Raw genomic sequence first — 18,477 nt, 5'->3', positions numbered from 1 at the left:
ATCAAAATCAACAATTTACTTAGTACTGTACCATTAAATATTTCTTTAACGATTTTTTAAACCTCATTTTACTTCATTACATATTTTAATTCCTCTATACATTACAGTCCGTTGCTTTGCATTAGTTTTTGAAACAGGAAGCAAAAAATATCCTTTTGATGCATGCCTGGTGTTAAAATTATGACTAGCACTACTATACAAAAGTTGACAGTACAATACACTTGGAACTCTCAATACTGAAATGTTTCTTATAAAACAAAGCAGAGAAACAATTACCCGATCCTTCACCAGTAGCCAACCTAGAATTTTGTGCATTCTCATAATATTAACCCTTCTATTACAGTTCAAAATTAGTCACGCAGCTCTATTCTGGACTAATTGTAATTTTTCTAAGTCTTTACTTGATGCACTCGACCACACCACGGTTGTCTGGACATCATGTGTGGCTTCACTGCACACCACTAACAGGGGATACAGGCCACAAGGAGCTGTTTAAACAAAATCCTTTTGTATTAGTTCCTATAACAGGTTTCAGGCTTTAAACTGTTCTAGCACTGAAATCTAAAATCTGCATATTTTCACATTCTTAAAAAGGAATCGGGGTGTATGAAAGTCGTTTTTTTTTTAATGGTCTGTGCAATTGTGTATATTCAGTTGCACAGGCCTTTGAAATTTCTCAGTCACCAGGGGCCCTAAAGGCAAATCTGACTACAAACTAGATATAACCATTAACAGAAACACTAACACAAGTAAATGCTTCTCTCTAGTGGTGGTTGAAGGTATTGTGAAAAAAAAAAAAATCCATATTACATTTTCATCACTGTGAATTGAAACAACGCAGAGTCATTGAGAAATCTGAAAACTGGATCCTTAAATAAAAATGGTTCCTTAAAAACAATATTTCAGGCCAAAGACAGGTGCAACTGGCAGAAGAAAAAGTTATGTTTGAAAATGAGTTTATTGAACACATGCAGTGTGTTCAATAAACATCAAGCAAAGAACAAAGACCTTGAATGGAGACAAATTTGATCTTTTGCTGTGCACAAATTAATGAAGCCAAAAAATTTAAGATACTAGTAGATCTAAACAAGATACAGTGAATGAGGACAGTAAGCTTAATAAAATATTTTAAATAATAATGTATTTGTTCACTCAAATTTAAATAACATATTTCAGCAACAAAATCTGAAATGAACTGTGCTCAAATATCATTAAAAAAGGCTTATATTTCAGGATGGTTAGTGTGGTCCTAAACGTGCATCTCTCAAGACACTGACTGTTTCTATGGCAACAGGAGTTTCTAATCAGTGGCTACATCTGTTTTTGCATACGTCCCTACTGTATAGTAGGCGAAAAACAGTATGTGACAAAAGAAGTACGGTATGTAAAAGAGTAGGCAAAGATTACCCAGATCACCTCAAACTTCAGACGTGATTCTGAAGTGTGCATACAGTGGACGCTTCAATATCCCATGAGGCCACGGGAGAAGATTAATGAATGGCATTGACGCCACGCAACTGACCCTGGTAGATCATGTGACAATGACAACATGGCAAATGTAGTATGTCCAGATTACATTGATACTACACACATTCCTATAGAATGTACTCTTTTTGCTCTTGTGAGTCAAGAGGGTATGCGATTTCGGATGCAGCCAGTGACTTTAATTCATGATTTGCTCTTTTACTTAGAAGGCAGGACGTATTCCACCATGTTACATGTGATGCCCTCATTTATATATAATGCTGATATTTGGGAAAAACTAACTCTGACTAATGTGGTATTACATTATATATATATATATATATATATATACAAATAAACTTTGTCTTTATACAAGTCTGAACATACAAGAAATTGTTGCTACAGTTTCGCAGTTACTCAGTTAGTTACTTTTGGTAATGATAGGAGGATGTTCACCTTGACAGAAACACTGAACCATAAACTGCAAACCCAGCATAGAGCGGTTCAGTGAACTTGGTTTTGAATGTATATATGTGTGAGAGAGTATGTGTGTCAGAGACGTCATAGAGGGACACAGTGCCAGCCAGTGTGTCCAGATACACTGCTACTCTGTTTGAGGGTTTTGATGGGAAATTGGCATCTGTTTTCTTGTGATCGTGCCAGGCACTATATCCATCAGGAGTACAGAAAAGACTCCAGGACTTATCATTCCACCCAAATCTACAGTCGTTCCCTCTTTTCTTTATTTTATTTCCTTTATGTGTCACTGCAACATAAGCCCCCCCAATCCATTCCACCTCCCAGTAACAGCGTTCAGACAGAGTTTCTCTACACAGAACCTGCTCCTGGTGCTCAAATCTGTCTGGATGATCAGGATATGGCTGCTCGTCTTCCACATGTGTTGCCTTTCTGTTCCCCTCAGACAGAGTGAGATGAGAGTATGCAGTGTTTGGATCCAGTGTAAGATTACAGGCATCTGAATACAAGAGAAAGTAGAACAAAAGATACAGGGTCACAACCACCATAAACATTGAGGGCGATGTCTCATCAGTGTCAAAATAGCTGCGTTTCCACTGTCTGGTCAAAAGCGAGCATGTGCCAGGGCCAGTCACATTTCTACTGTCACTTCCTGGGCTTTATCATGCCTCATCGGGGCTTCCTCAGGGCCAACGGCCAGGGATTTTCGGCCCGCCGAATGCCTTGGGTATTCAACAGCAGAGCTTATCATAGTTAGAAGATAGTCGGCACCACTTCTCATTTCCCATGTTTTAATTTTTAAGCTACCAGCTAGCATCATTTAATACACTTAAAATGATCACTGTAATAAAAACATGTTATGCTTATGAAAATAATTGGAGAACTTAGACAAATCATATATGACTATAATAGTGCATTTATTTGGTTTCATATTTGATCTGTCTCTTCCGTGTGTTTGTTGATACAAACTGTGTTTGTTGTTGAATTTTGCATCCACATGTGTCATAAATTTCATATACTTTGTGTTAACTCAAATAACTCAAGATTTTCTGTCTGTGAGCTCCCTCTGTTTCTCTGACTGAAAGTAAAACAGTATGCTGACACAAATAAATTGCTTTTTTTGCATTTAATGTAACAGGACCACAAGGCTATCGGCACCAACCGGCTGCTGTCACTTTAAGACCTAATGCACAGATCCAATATATTGACACACATCCTATTTTCTTCCTACTGTTTACATTGACTTAAGACATAACCAACTACATTTATGTGAATGCTTACCAAGATGGGTATTTTGACACATAATGGTGTATATTTGACCGTTCTTTCACAATGGGCTAAGCAGGAGAAATAATAAACGAATTTGGTGCATGTGCTTCAGGTGTTTGTTGTCAGCATGCAGGTGGAATAGATATAGATATAGATCATACTAACATATACAGTGCCCTCCACTAATATTGGCACCTTTGGTAAATACGAGCAAAGGCAGCTCTGAAAATAAATCTGCATTATTTATGCTTTTTATCTTTTATTTAAAAAAATTCACAAAATTCCAACCTATCATTGAAGTAAAACAATTGAAAGTATTTTATTCACTGTAAAATAAATGCTTTCTCTAGTTTATGTTGGCCACAATTATTGGCACCCAATTATTGCAACATCCTTTTCCCAGGGTAACAGCTCTGAGTTTTCTCCTATAATGCCTGAAGAGTTTGGAGAACACCCGATAAGAGACCACAGACCATTTTCTTCATACAGAATCTCTCCAGATCCTTCAGATTCATAACTCCATGTTAGTACTACTTCTCTTCAGTTCACCCACTCATTTTCTGTAGGGTTCAGGTTAGAGGACAGGGACAGCCATGGTAAAAGATTCATTTTATGCTCAGTGACACATTTTTGTGTTTATTTTGATGTTTGTTTTGGATTGTTGTCCTGGTGAAAGATCCAAACTATTATAAGATTTCTAACAGAGGCAGTCAGGTTTTGATTTTTTGTCTGTTGGTATTTGATAGAATCCATGATGCCATACATCTGAACAAGATGTTCAGGACCTCTGGCAGAAAAACAGGCCAACGACATTAAAGATCCAGCAGTATATTTAACCGTGGACATGGGGTACTTTTTTATCCGTTTGTACTAAACTCATCTGGTGGATTTGCTGCCAAAAAGCTTTTTTTTCAGTTTCATCTGACCAAAGAAGCCAGTCCCATTTGAAGTTCCAGTCGTGTCTGATAACTGAATATGCTGGAGTTTGTTTTTGGATGAGCTAGGAGAATTTTCCTTGAAACCCTCCTGAACAACATGTGGTGATGTAGGGGATGTTTGATATATATTCTTTTAGGTTTCTGACCCCAAGACTCAACTAATCTCTACAATTTTATCAATTCCAACAGATTAATTCCAGCTGTGATCCTTGGAGAGTCTTTGGCCACTCAAACTCTCCTTCTCACCATGCATTAGGACGATATAGACACACGTCCTCTTCCAGGCAGATTTTTAACATCTTTAGTTGATTGGAAACTCTTAGTTATTACCCTGATGGTGGAAATGTGGATTTTCAATACTTAAACTCTTTTCTTACAGCCACTTTCTATTTTGTGATGCTCAACAATCTTGTTCTGCACATCAGAACTATATTCTATGGTTTTACTCCTTGTGATGGATGATTAAGGGAATTTGGCCTTTGTGTTCCTCATATTTATAATCCTGTGACACAGGAACAATTTCATGCTCCTAGTCACCCTGGTGTGCTAAAAAAAAATGTAAATATGAATGGGAATATACTTCAGAGATATTTTACTCATAAGAATTTCTAGGGTTGCCAATAATTGTGGCCAACATTCATTGGAGAAAAACATTTATTTCATCATGAGATTTTCTCCCCACTTTCAATTGTTTTACTTCAATGATCGGTTAGAATTTTGTGAATTTTTGGAGTGAAAGATCAGAAGGATAAACAATGCAGATTTATTTTCACAGCCGCCTTTGCTCATATTTACCAAGGGTGCTAATATTAGTGGAGGGCACTGTATGTTAAATGTGTGTGAAAGAGAAAGAACCTACATTTTCGTAGTCCTGGTTTGATCCTGAAATCTCCAAAATGGTCTGAACTATAAAATACAAACAAAAAAGTTATTTTAAGACTCAGGTGCATTTTCTCACACCTGTTTTAAAAAACAAAAAGCTGAATCAATAATTATCAGAATCGGACAAAAATCTGAATCAGAATCAAAACAAAGAGCTGGATCAACATTTATCGGGTAGAGGTGGCAAAAAAATCTCGCCAAAAAATGTGACCTAAAACCCAACATACTTGAGTTTCTCCAGTTTGCAGTCTGGATTTTCTAACAAAGCAGAAAACATCTCGACTCCTGCTTCTCCTGGGTGATTGTAGCTCAGATCCAGCTCTCTCAGGTGTGAAGGGTTTGAACTGAGAGCTGAAGCCAGATGACAACAGCCTTCCTCTGTCACCATACAACCAGATAACCTAGAAGAAGAAGAATTAAAAGTGAGATTGAGATTTCTGGTTGCATAAGAACTGCATTAGAATATTGAATCCTATGATAAAAGAAAAATATCTGTTAATACTGACGAGTTTATTACTAATTTATTCTGGCAAGAATCATTTATCGGAACTTGAACTTACTAAAAACCAAAGAGCCAAAATAAGCCAAGAGTATGTTTCAGAGATGTCAGTTTGCTGTTACATCTCACGCACAGTATACATGATGTAAAGGGACTATGCAGTCTACCTTATCTAGCCTTACGCACATTTGCCTGTCTGAACACAAATGCACTTATCGGTGGGTCCACTAGGTATCAACAGTCACAGCTGGGCTGCTGTTTTTTTTAAAGTACTCAAAGAAGATAGAAAATGGCCATAAAACAAATGGAAGAAGTTCAGAAGTTAATTGTGAGTATTAGGATAACACAACTCAGTGCTGTCCTCTGCAGGTCAAGTAAAATATCACAAAGCAATGCACACAGGCATAATGGCAGACATAAAGACAACGCATACTACAGGTATTACTCTTACCTCAGTATCTCCAGCCGACAGTTTGGACTCTTCAGTCCGTCACAGATGAGCTTCACACCAGCGTCCTGCAGGTCATTGTTACTCAGGTCCAGCTCTCTGAGGGGTGAGTTTAATGATTGTAGAGCTGACCCCACGAGTTCACAGCACTGATCTGTGAGATTACAGCAGGCAAGACTGAAAGAGAGTAAAACACCATTTCAGTTGAAGTAATGGACATTTGTAACAGGTAGTTAATAATCAATTATATAAAACAGAAATAATTTGTAACAAATACACTACTGTTCAAAAGTTTGGGGTTAGTGAATTTTTTTCTTTCGTTTTTACTAAAAGAAATTAATACTTTTATTCAGCAAGGATGTGTTAAATTGATAAAAAAGTGATGGTAAAGACTTTTATTGTTAGAAAAGATTTCTATGCTTTTATTAAATGCTTTTAAATTTTATTTCACCAAAAAATCTAAATCCTGAAAAAAGTATCACTGGTTCCAAAAAAATATTAAGCAGCACAACTGTTTGCAAAACTGATAATAAATCAACATATTAGTATGATTTCTGAAGGATCATGTGACAATAAAGACTGGAGTTATGGCTGCTAAAAATTCAGCTTTGCATCACAGGAGTACATTCTATTTTAAATTAAATTATATTAAATTGGAAAACTGGAAAAAAAAATTAATTGTAATAATATTTCACAATATTACAGTTTTTCTGAGTTTTTGATCAAATAAATGTAGCCTTGATGAGCAGAAGAAACTTCTTTAAAACTTTTGAACAGCTGTGTGTGTACATATTTATAATATTGCCACAATATTGAAAGCAGTCCAACTAGAATGGATTGCTTTAAATTGCAACAGAAAATTCAGAAACACTCAACAGAATTCATTTGAAGCAAATTGATATTTGACTCTTTACTTTGCTTTTCTGCAGTTCATCACAGCCGGTACCAGTCTCCTTCTGCCCTCATCTGATGTGTTGTATTTCTTGAGGTCCAGCTCCTCTAGAACTTTGTCTGAAATCTGGAGCATATAGGCGATTGCTGAGCAGTGAGACGGAGAGAGTATATTCTGTGAGTCTTTGTCTGATTTCATAAACTCCAGAATCTCTGTAACCAGAGTCTGATCATTCATCTCCAGCAAACAGAGAAGAAGGTTGATGGATCTGTCAGCCGAGAGACCCTGTTCCAGTTTGATTTTGTCTTTAATGTAAGCTGCGGTTGTACTGATACTCTCAGAGCTCTTCTCGGTGTGTGTCAGCAGACCCTGTAGGAGTCCCTGATTGGACTCCAGCGAGATGCCCAGCAGGAACCGCAAGAAAAGATCCAAGTGTCCATTCTCACTCCGAAGAGCCATATCTATCGCTCCTTTATGGAAATTTGGGAGCAAATCAAACACTTTCAGAGCATCTGAAGTGTCATTTATAAAGCTGTAGAAAACATAAAATGCAGCGAAAAACTCCTGAAAGCTCAGATGAATGAAGCAGTAGATTTTCCTCTGATGAATCACAGATTCCTCCTTAAAGATCTCAGTGCAAATCCCAGAATACACTGTGATGTCAGTGACATCTATGCCGCTCTCTCTCAGGTCCTCCTCATAGAACACCACATTACCCTTCATTAGCTGCTTGAAAGCCAGTCCAGCAAGTTTCACAATCTTGTCTTTGTTGGACTGCAGGAGTTCCTCTGGATCTCTCTCACAAGTCTCTTCATACTTCTGATTCCTCATGTTCATCTGAGTGAGCAGGAAGTGGATGTACATCTCAGTCAGAGTTTTAGGGATTTCTGCACTGTTATTTTGTTTCAGGATGTTTTGAAGCACAGTGGCTGAGATCCAGCAGAAGACGGGTATGTGACACATGATGTGGAGGCTTCTTAATCCTTGAATGTGTGAGATGATTCTGCTGGCTTGATGCTCATCACTGATTTTCTTCCTGAAATATTCCTCCTTCTGAGGATCACTGAATCCCTCAATTTCTGTCAGACGGTTGATGTATTTGTAGGGGATCAGACTGGTTGCTGCTGGTCTGGAGGTGATCCAGATGAGAGCATTGGGAAGCAGCTTTCCTCTGATAAGGTTTGACATCAACACACCCACTGATGAAGACTCATTCACATCAGAAACGCTCTCATTTTCTGAAAACATCAGTATAATTCTGTTTTCATCCAGGCCATCAAAGATGAACACAACTTTACACTCCTCAAGAATCTTTGAGTCCAGATCTTGAAGTTCAGGATAAAAGTCCACCAGAAGTTTGTAAAGACTGTACTGGTGATCTTTAAACAAGTTCAGCTCTCTAAATGTAAGGACAAACATGAAATCTACATCCTGATTGGCTTTTCCCTCGGCCCAGTCCAGAATGAACTTCTGCACAGAGACTGATTTTCCAATTCCAGCAATGCCGCTAGTAAGAACAGTCTTGACTTTTTTCTGCTTTTCACATCCCGGCAGAAGTTTAAAGATATCATTGCAGTCAATTGGAGTCTCTTGGAGCATCTTGTAATTTTTCTCCATCTGTAAGATCTCATGTTCTTCATTCACACTTTCACTCTCTCCCTCTCTGATGTAGAGCTGCGTGTAAATCCGGTTCAGGAGGGTTTTATTCTCTTGTAATTGAATTCCCTCAAATAAGCACTCATACTTGCTCTTCATGCTTGTTTTGTGTCTCTCATTGAGCAAATCAGCTGTTACAGTGTTGTGGGGAGGAGAACCAGCAGGACTGGATTTGGACTGAGCATCTCTTTCCACACTGAAGAAACAGCAAGAGAAACCACATTCCTTGATTACAATCTGAAGGTAGATTTAGTGAAGTAATTTTACTACTGTTTTTATAAGTGCAAAATATGTAATACAATAAACAATAATAAAAGATATAATAAAAATAAACACCAGTCTTTTATATTAATTAGCTACCACAGTCTATTTTGTCTATTTTATTCTGAAGATGCAAACTTTTGAAAACGTTTTCCAAAGTGCAAGTTTTTGAAAACAATAACATTATCTGTAAACTAAGAAAATTTGTATTTGTGAAAATGATCATGCTCATGTGTATTACATGTTCAATCTAGGAATGCATATGTGCACATGCTCAGAGTGTTTCTTTACAAAGTCACATCGCCAACTACTGGCCTGGTATGCACAATACAGCGTTTTAAGTCGTTTCCATGGATTCATGGAAATTCATCTGCATGTAAAACTTTTCAAAATGCAAAGGAAAAAAATAGTTGTTTTAAGTACCATTGTTGTGTAGACACCCCCTAATACAATTATAAAAATCGCAATAGGCTGCCATATAAATTAAATGTTTATTGTCTGTTGTGCTACATGTTTCAGAGTAAAGTGCAACACTGTGTTCATTTACATGCATGCTGCTCATGATACAGTGTTTTCAGTGTCTTTCAGAGGCTTGTTTAACAGTAAATGCAGCACACTCCGTCTCTGCATGCAATACAAGTTTAAAGTTAATTGAGGAAAACATTCTCCTAGTGAACTTTATTTTCACATTCACATAATTTCCAACATGTTGTGCGTTGTGATGTTGTGGACAGACAATTACAGCATTTCAATAAATCTGTAATGAGAAGCATTTGTAAACCTGTTATCACAGAAAATGAAAAGTCGTTGTGCATCTTTTCTGCCAAAATTAAAGGGGTGGTTGACTGTGATTTCATTTTTTTAACTTTAGTTAATGTGTAATGTTGCTGTTTGAGTATAAACAATATCTGCAAAGTTACGATGCTGAAAGTTCAATGCAAGTGGATATATTCCCCCTGTTTCACAGACAAGGCTACAGCCTAGTCACAGGCTAAAATGTAAGTCTGAGCTGTTTCAGCTGAAAAAAAACTTGCACTGACTGATCTTAAAATATATCTTGAATATCCTAATTGAATTATGGCCTAATCCTGGCTTAGTCTAAGCCCTGTCTGTGAAACCAGGCCTTTGTCTTTTAAAATTATGGCATTTAATGCCTACAAATACGACTGGTAGGGACTACAGTGAGCTACTTCCTGGGTTGGTGACATCACAAACCCTGAAATTTACATAAACCCGGCCTCCGGATGCGACAAAGTGGGAGAGGCCATCTGCTTTGGAGAAGAGGAAGAGTTATTGCCATGCCGTCAAAACTAGGGGTGCACGAAAAAATATATTGATTCTGAAATGATTCTGTCTTCTAACTATTCTAATGGATTCACAAGTTTCAGAATCAATGTTCAAAAGCAGAGGTTCTTCATCCTGTTCCTCGCGTCCCCTGCTGTCTTTTTATTCTGTTCAATTTCACTGAAAGAGGTTTGAGCTTTGAGAGTTTGTTGTGTTTGAAAGTGCACCAAACTGATGCTTTTATCTTAAAAATGTAAAGTCCTAAACGCACATCTCAGAATGCTGACTGTTTTTCTATAGCAACCGGGACTTCTAACGGCAGCTGCAGTGACATGCTGACTTTACCAATTAGTGATTGGCTCTTTCATTCAGAAGGCGGGGCTTTCTGCGATTGAGCGGCCATATTGAGCGTTGCATTTTTCCTCATTCAAAACTATACGAGTGACACGTCTTGGGTATTCTATAGTCTTTGATAGAACATTGGCCTCAAACTCAATTCCTGGAAGGCCACAGCTCTGCACAGTTTAGCTCCAACCCTAATCAAACACACCTGATCCAGCTAATCAAGGTCTTCAGGATCACTAGAAACTTCCAAGCAGGTGTGATTTGGAGTTGGTTGGAGCTAAACTTTGCAGAGCTGTGGCCCTCCAGGAATTGAGTTTGAGACCACTGCCATAGAAGAACCATTTTTGGTTCCACAAAGAACCATTCAGTCAAAGGTTTTTTACAAAACCAGCTCTTCCTTACCTTTTTATAATCTGAAGAACCTTCTTTCACCACAAAGAACCTTTTGTGAAACAGAAAGGTTCTTCAGATGTTAAAGGTTCTTTATGGAACCATTTAGACAAAAAGGTTCTTCTATGGCATTTTTTAAGAGTGTACCTGGGGGAGTCAACAAAGGAAATGTATACATGTTCAATTAGTTTCTTTTTAATGCAGCACTTTATAGAAACCGCGCCTAGTCTTACCAGGGGTCAAAGACCACTGAGCCATCACTGAAGCCAGGACGTGGAATGGGAATACTGTTCAGTGACACATCACTGGGTTCTGGAGATCCTCTTCTCCATCTCTTCGCCTCTCCTTCCATATCTTTAAAAAGATTAGAATATGGCAACCACATGAAGTTCAAATAAATAAATTTAAAATTTATTTAAGATTTACTTCCTATAGTATTTGCAATTTTTTTCAAACCCTACTACCAAAATTTAGAACATATCTAAACACTGCAATGTTTAAAATCTGAATTTGAGTGATTTGAGAACATACCTGGTGGAACTATGATGTCACTTTGTAGGCAAAAACCCAGAAGTGAGTTAGCATTTTAGCACTTCCGGTTCCATTGTCCCAGAGCCAATTAGTTTTTTTTGTTTTTTTCGTTAGTTTTTTTTTTGATTGGGAGTTTGATTAAATCCCCTAAAATAAGGTCAGTGGTTCACACAAGCTCAAGATACTTTCACATTTTATTCTACGGCATAAAACACACCAGTTACACCCCACTCTTGATTTTTTAAAAACTGTTACGTTTCTTAAAAAAGACAGTTGCTAACAAGTTGCTAAATACACACACACACACACACACATATACACATATACATATATACATATATATATATATATATATATATATATATATTATTTGTTGGCTGTGGAGTCAAGACATTTGCAAATATGATGAAAAGATCAATATGAGACAAAACAACAGAATGTCACATTTTATTATTGGCCGTTTCAACACATACATGTTTTACCAAATAAAAAGAACAGCACTTTTAGAGTTCATCCCACTCATTGATGTGAGCATAAGTATTGGGACAGTTGAACATAATTCAGATATAAAAGATTAAAAGCTATTATTTAGTTGCAGATCCCTTGCGCACAATCACAGCAGTGAGTCTGTGACCCATAGACATCACCAGACTCTTGGTCTCATCCTTTGAAATGTTTTTCCCAGCCTTTAATGCAGCTAATTCCAATTGTTGCTTGTTTTGGGGAGTTTCTGCCTTTACTCTCCTCTTCTTCTGGTGAAATTCATGTTCAATCGGATTTATATCTGGAGATTGACTTGGGCAATCTAAGACTTTCCATTTCTTTGCCCTTATAAACTCCTTGACTGAACTGGCAGGGTGTTTTGGGTCATTGTCCTGATACAATATGAATCACCTCCCAATGAATCTGGTGGTATTTTCTTGAATATTGGTACGCAAGATGGTTTTGTACTCTTCCAAATTCATTATGCTACTGTCATCATACATTAAGTCATCAGTAAAGTTGAGAGGGCCTGTTCCAGAGGCAGCCATGCATGCCCATGCCATGACACCACCTCCACCATGCTTTTCAAATGAGGCTATATGCTTGGGATCATTGCAGTTCCCTTTTTTCTCCACATTTTTGCTTTCCCATCACTTCGATAAAGATTCATCTTTGTCTCATCGGTCCATTAACACAGTTCCAAAACTCTTCTGGCTCACCTTTGTGCTTTTTTGCAAACTCTAATCTTGCCTTTCTATTTCTGGAGCTGGTCAGAGGTTTGTATCTTGCTGTGTAGCTTCTGTTATTCTGTGTCAAAGTCTCCTGAGGACAGTAGATTGTCAGAGCATCACCCCAGCTTTCTGGAAGTTGTTGGTGATTTTACAGACACGTCTTTTAGGATTCATTTTCACAGCTTTTATGATTTGTCTGTCATCACCTACTGTTGTTTTCTCAGCCGATCAGTTTGTTGGTGGTGGTTTCCAAACACTTGATTTCTCAATGCCCTTTGTTTTTGCAAGAGCTCTAACTGACTTCCTCTTTTCTTTTAGCATCCAAATTGCTTGATTTTCTCTCAAAGTCGGCTACCTCGTCTTCATCCTGGTTTGTGTGTAATCATCAAATGCAAGATTCAGAATGCAGAAGTAATGCATATAACTGATACGACACATTCCCTGCTTTTAATATCTGAAGAATTAATGCAACAGGACACAGCTGATCACTTAGAAAGACCTGCGAGGCAACTGTTCCAATACTTATGCTCACATCAGATAGAGGGATGAAACTCTAAAAGTCCTGAACTTCTTAGCTGGTAAAACATCTATGTGTTGAATCACCCAATAATAAAATGTGACATTCTGTAGTTTTGTCTCATATTCATCTTTTAATCATATTTGTAAATGTCTTAACTCCACAGCCAACAGAACAATTTTGTCTTTACTGTTCCAATACTTTTGGAGGGCACTGTATGTAATATATATATATATATATATATATGTGTGTGTGTGTGTGTGTGTGTGTTTGGCTATACACATATGTAGTTGTTGTTGTTTTTTTTGGTGTTTGGCTTAGTGTTATGTTAGGATCATTATTATACTCATACGTTTTGTTGTTTTAGTATTTTGAATTGTTTTTAGCTTTATTTTTCGTTTTCATTTAAATCTGTAGTTTTGAAATGTTGTTGTATACATTTGTCATTTTTATTTAATTTCTTTATTTTCTTAAATATGTATATATAGTATTTATAGAGTTTTAACTTTTAGTTTTAGTTACTTTTTCTTATTTGTAAGTCGCTTTGGATAAAAGCGTCTGCTAAATGACTTAAAGTAAATATATAATATTATTTATTTCATTCTATTTCATTCTATTTTATAGATAGTAAAGTGCTTTGCTTTCCATAGATATATATATATATATATATATATTTTTTTTTTTTTTAAGAATAGAATTAGAATAGAGACAGCTAGAGTTAGAGGGTCAATTAAAGATGGAAGAGATGTGTTTTTAGCTGATTCTTGAAGATGGCTAAGGACTCAGCTGCTCGGATTGAGTTGGGCAGGTCATTCCACGAGGGAACATTTAATTATTTAATTAATTAATTAAAATGTTTAATTTAATTTATAGCTAATCATGTTACAGACCTGATGTCAATTAACTTAATTAGTTGCTAGATGTTCTCCCAGCTGAATCTTTTCAAAATTTCTTGCTTTTTCAGCCCTTTGTTGCCCCCGTGCCAACTATTTTGAGACCTGTAGCAGGCACCAAATTTGAAATGAGCTCATTTTGTGCATAAAATTGTACAATTTCTCAGTTTAAACATTTGTTGTGTTATCTATGTCCTATTGTGAATAAAATATTGGCTCATGTGATTTGAAATTCTTTTAGTTTTCATTTTATTCAAATTTAAAAAACGTCCCAACATTTCCGAAATTCGGGTTTTATATAACACTAAATAAACAGTACGAAACAAAAGCTTTATCAAAAATAAATTAAAAAAATGAAATAAATTAACTGTTTTAACAGCTTTAAGATTCTTGGAAGATGAAATAAATAATAAAGGATATTTTTCATTTTAAAAATAATAAATAAAGGTTTTTGATGAGTGAATTTACTGCGGTGATTATGAAGTTTTGCAAGAAGTAATAATAGGTTAATAATAAAATATTCATTAATATTATCTTTTTATATAGCCTATTAAAGAAGCCAAACAGTACTACATCCTTTAAAAACAAAGAGAAACCCTGGAACACACTGCGATTAATAACATTACAGAATTAAATCCAAAATAACTGTGTGTGAGGACAAATCGCAGAAGATATGCATATCAGGTTTCCACAAAAAGAAAAGCTTTTATCTATGTCTGATTTAAACTTTTTCAAAAACACTTTAGCTGCGTCAAATCTGTGTAACAATTTGACACTATTTCATTTTCTTTGTCAATATGCGCTGTCAAATGAGGTCAACATCCTCCACCAACATTGTTTGTTTACAAAGCCATTAACAAAAAGGTTTTTCTTGTTACGTGCTAAATCTTCTTAAAGACATCTTGAAATAATAAAACATCATAAAAACGTATTTAAAAAAAACCGTCAAACTTGAAACAAACATTTAGCGAATAAATTCCACAATCTACGTCTACCTGAATCAAGTGAGATGGAGATACAACGTATAGACTATACATCACTTTAGTCAAATATCTACAACAGTGTAATTTCAAAATTTTACATTAAACAGATGTCTCCATGATGTAGTGTGCTATCAGACAATGAGAAAACGAACTTACTGTGAATTTCTATCACTCTTTTCCTCAACGCTCTCCAAAACGTCGATGAAAAACAGTAGTCTGTTACTTTCGGTTTTGGTTTTAGTGAGGGCTGTGCGCAACAGACTGTATTTTGTGAACAGGCAGCCTATCGTGACTTCCAGTTCAAATGTTATGCGCTTCACATCAGCTTGGAGCTGTTTTAATCAAGGTGCCTTCAAATGACACCAAATATATACAGTACTGTTGTTGTAGTAATGTTAGCTATAGTAACAGGAGAGTTTGCATTGTGTTTTCGTGAATTGAAATGAAGAGAGGAGTGTGTCTGTATGGGTGTTGATTTCAAATATCAACAGTGTTTCAACTGAGAATTTATAACTCTTCAATATTTTTCTAGTATTTGCTGTTCACAATTTTTAGAACCATTCCAATGCAGTAACATGTAATGGAATAAGACATCAAACTGAATATAAACATTCAATCATCCTATATAATGTAATTTGCACTCAAGTGATTTTTAAAAAACAGCACATGTTAAAAGTGAGAGAAATATACACTATATGGACAAAAGTAATTTGGGAAACCCCCTTCTTTAGAAGTTCTAAATTAGAACAGAAAAAGGCACTTCCAATACAGTTGCAACAAAGATGGAAATGAAAGAGCATATCGCGAATCATTCGATTTAGATTGGGGCTTTGGAGCAGGTATTGCGAATCATTAGATTCCAATCGAGACTTTGGAGCGCTTGCCAATCATTTGATTCCGATCAGAATTTCGGAGAAGGTTTGCCAAACTTTTGATTCAGATTTGAATAATGATTCTCAAAACATTATTCAGATTGTGACTTTGGAGCATTTTTCACAAATCTTTCTGTTCAGATAGGGACTTTGGAGTGCTTACCAAGAATCATTTCATTTAGATCGGCACTTCGGAGCGGGTTCACTTCTTGAATTTTCAGTGTGAACATACTACTCACATTTCAGCAGCTCCAAACTATATTATATATTCACACTGTACAATGCAAGAGATTCAAACATTTCTTCAAGACCCAAACTACAAAGTTTATCTTCTTGAGGCACATTCAGAATATCACATAAATGATAATGCAAAAATTGGAGACCAATTCCAATCAGCAACCTTTAACACACACCAAAATGATGCCTCATCACCTCATCACACCACAGCTGTTTCCTCCAGTGAAAATGAAGCACACAACGCATACTTTATAAAACGATCATGTTGCACATATACAGGTGCATCTCAATAAATTAGAATGTCGTGGAAAAGTTCATTTATTTCAGTAATTCAACTCAAATTGTGAAACTTGTGTATTAAATAAATTCAATGCACACAGACTGAAGTAGTTTAAGTCTTTGGTTCTTTTAATTGTGATGATTTAGGTTCTCAACAAATTAGAATACTTCATAAGACCAATAAAAAAAAAACATTTTTAGTGAATTGTTGGCCTTCTGGAAAGTATGTTCATTTACTGTATATGTACTCAATACTTGGTAGGGGCTCCTTTTGCTTTAATTACTGCCTCAATTTGGCGTGGCATGGAGGTGATCAGTTTGTGGCACTGCTGAGGTGGTATAGAAGCCCAGGTTTCTTTGATAGTGGCCTTCAGCTCATCTGCATTGTTGGGTCTGGTGTCTCTCATCTTCCTCTTGACAATACCCCATAGATTCTCTATGGGGTTCAGGTCAGGAGAGTTTGCTAGCCAATCAAGCACAACCAACACCATGGTCATTTAACCAACTTTTGGTGCTTTTGGCAGTGTGGGCAGTGCCAAGTCCTGCTGGAAAATGAAATCAGCATCTTCATAAAGCTTGTCAGCAAAAGGAAGCATGAAGTGCTCTAAAATTTCCTGGTAGATGGCTGCGTTGACTGTGGACTTCAGAAAACACAGTGGACCAACACCAGCAGATGACATGGCAGCCCAAATCATCACTGACTGTGGAAACTTCACACTGGACTTCAAGCAACATGGATTCTGTGCCTCTCCACTCTTCCTCCAGACTCTGAGACCTTGATTTCCAAATGAAATGCAAAATTTACTTTCATCTGGAAAGAGGACTTTGGAGCACTGAGCAACAGTCCAGTTCTTTTTCTCCACAGCCTAGGTAAGAGGCTTCTGATGATGTTTCTGGTTCAGAAGTGGCTTGGTAGCCCTTTTCCTGAAGACGTCTGAGCGTGGTGACTCTTGATGCACTGACTCCAGCTTCGGTTCACTCCTTGTGAAGCTCTCACAAGTGTTTGAATCAGCTTTGCTTGACAGTATTCTCAAGCTTGCAGTCATCCCTGTTGCTTGTGCACCTTTTCCTACCCAAATTCTTCCTTCCAGTCAACTTTGCATTTAATATGCTTTGATACAGCACTCTGTAAACAGCCACACCTTTCAGTAATGACCTTCTGTGACTTACCATCTTTGTGGAGGGCGTCAATGTTCGTCTTCTGGATCATTGCCAAGTCAGCAGTCTTCTCCATTATTGCGGTTTCAAAGAACAAGAGATACCCGGAATTTATACTGTAGGGATGGTCATTAATTGAAACTCAAACGTAAATATTATAATATTTTGAGATACTGATTTCATGAGCTGTAAGCTGTAATCATCAAAAATAAAACAAAAAAACTTTTTAAATGTTTTACTTTACATGCAATGAATCTAAAATATATGAAAGTTATAACTTACAAGAAAAAAAAATCAACTTTTTCACGACATTCTAATTTATTGAGATGCACCTGTATGGGTACAATGGGGCCAAAGGCACACTTTAAGAAAAAATGTGCTATTCACTGCGCTTAAAATGTATAATTGCAGAAAAATATATATTTGAACATTAATGGAGCAACAGATTTTGTGTGAAAATAAATCATTCAAGTTTAATTTTGTTTAAAAATCTTATAAATGTATGAGGTGGCAAGGGGGGCCTTTTACCCCACACACGGGGTAAAAGGCTCACCAGCATCGGGTAAATGACACACGGTATTGATACAAATACTTCAGCTAAAATAATGTTTGCTTATTAGTTAATATTTGTTCAAAACAATCACTTAAGCAAAGTTTGTACTGTTTTCTGCTTATTTAGAAAAATAAAAATGAATTTTGTTCAATAAATATACTGTCATTAAAATGTTAATATAAAAAATATATTTAAAAATACAGAAACAAAATCATTTTAAGAAGTAAAGATTCTGAAAGCACTGAAGGAGATCCAATAATAATTGAGTATATATTTACAGTAACAACAAATTATATTTTAATATATGATATGATTAATATCATGTTTTTAAATATGATGGTTTCATTCTAAACATGGTGACTCCCAACATAAGATATGATATTTACCATCTGAATCTAACCATGTCATGTCAACAAATGCATAAGTCAGCCATCT

At 36.3% G+C, this 18,477-nt stretch overlaps 1 protein-coding gene across 2 annotated transcripts; it reads right to left on the bottom strand.

Moving 5' to 3' along the window:
• Positions 1-1,908: 1,908 nt before the first annotated feature.
• Positions 1,909-15,171, bottom strand: si:ch211-255g12.8 (NACHT, LRR and PYD domains-containing protein 3). Of its 2 annotated transcripts, none has more exons than XM_058785550.1 (7): positions 15,100-15,171; positions 11,039-11,159; positions 6,892-8,721; positions 5,981-6,154; positions 5,258-5,431; positions 5,008-5,054; positions 1,909-2,440 (listed from the first exon to the last, which is right to left on the bottom strand). In XM_058785550.1, exons 2-7 carry the CDS (start codon positions 11,155-11,157, stop codon positions 1,917-1,919), a joined length of 2,868 nt encoding a protein of 955 aa, XP_058641533.1. In that variant the 5' UTR covers positions 11,158-11,159; positions 15,100-15,171; the 3' UTR covers positions 1,909-1,916. The 2 variants fall into 2 exon arrangements, with proteins under 2 accessions (XP_058641533.1, XP_058641534.1); XM_058785551.1 differs by lacking the exon at positions 15,100-15,171 and adding an exon at positions 11,337-11,618.
• Positions 15,172-18,477: the final 3,306 nt, after the last annotated feature.

The sequence above is a fragment of the Onychostoma macrolepis genome, chromosome 08 (assembly GCF_012432095.1).
Source record: "Onychostoma macrolepis isolate SWU-2019 chromosome 08, ASM1243209v1, whole genome shotgun sequence".
Lineage (NCBI taxonomy): Eukaryota > Metazoa > Chordata > Actinopteri > Cypriniformes > Cyprinidae > Onychostoma > Onychostoma macrolepis.
This window is presented reverse-complemented; position numbering and strand designations above follow the sequence as displayed.

Bases quoted from the DNA above. Each gene is read 5' to 3' on its own strand.
- si:ch211-255g12.8 (XM_058785550.1), bottom strand. From the start codon at position 11,157: ATGGAAGGAGAGGCGAAGAGATGGAGAAGAGGATCTCCAGAACCCAGT. The intron at 6,155-6,891 runs GTAAAGAGTCAA...ACTCTCTTTCAG, and splicing joins ATGAACTGCAGAAAAGCAAA to TCTTGCCTGCTGTAATCTCA. The intron at 2,441-5,007 runs GTAGGTTCTTTC...TCTTGTATTCAG, and splicing joins CAAACCAGGACTACGAAAAT to ATGCCTGTAATCTTACACTG.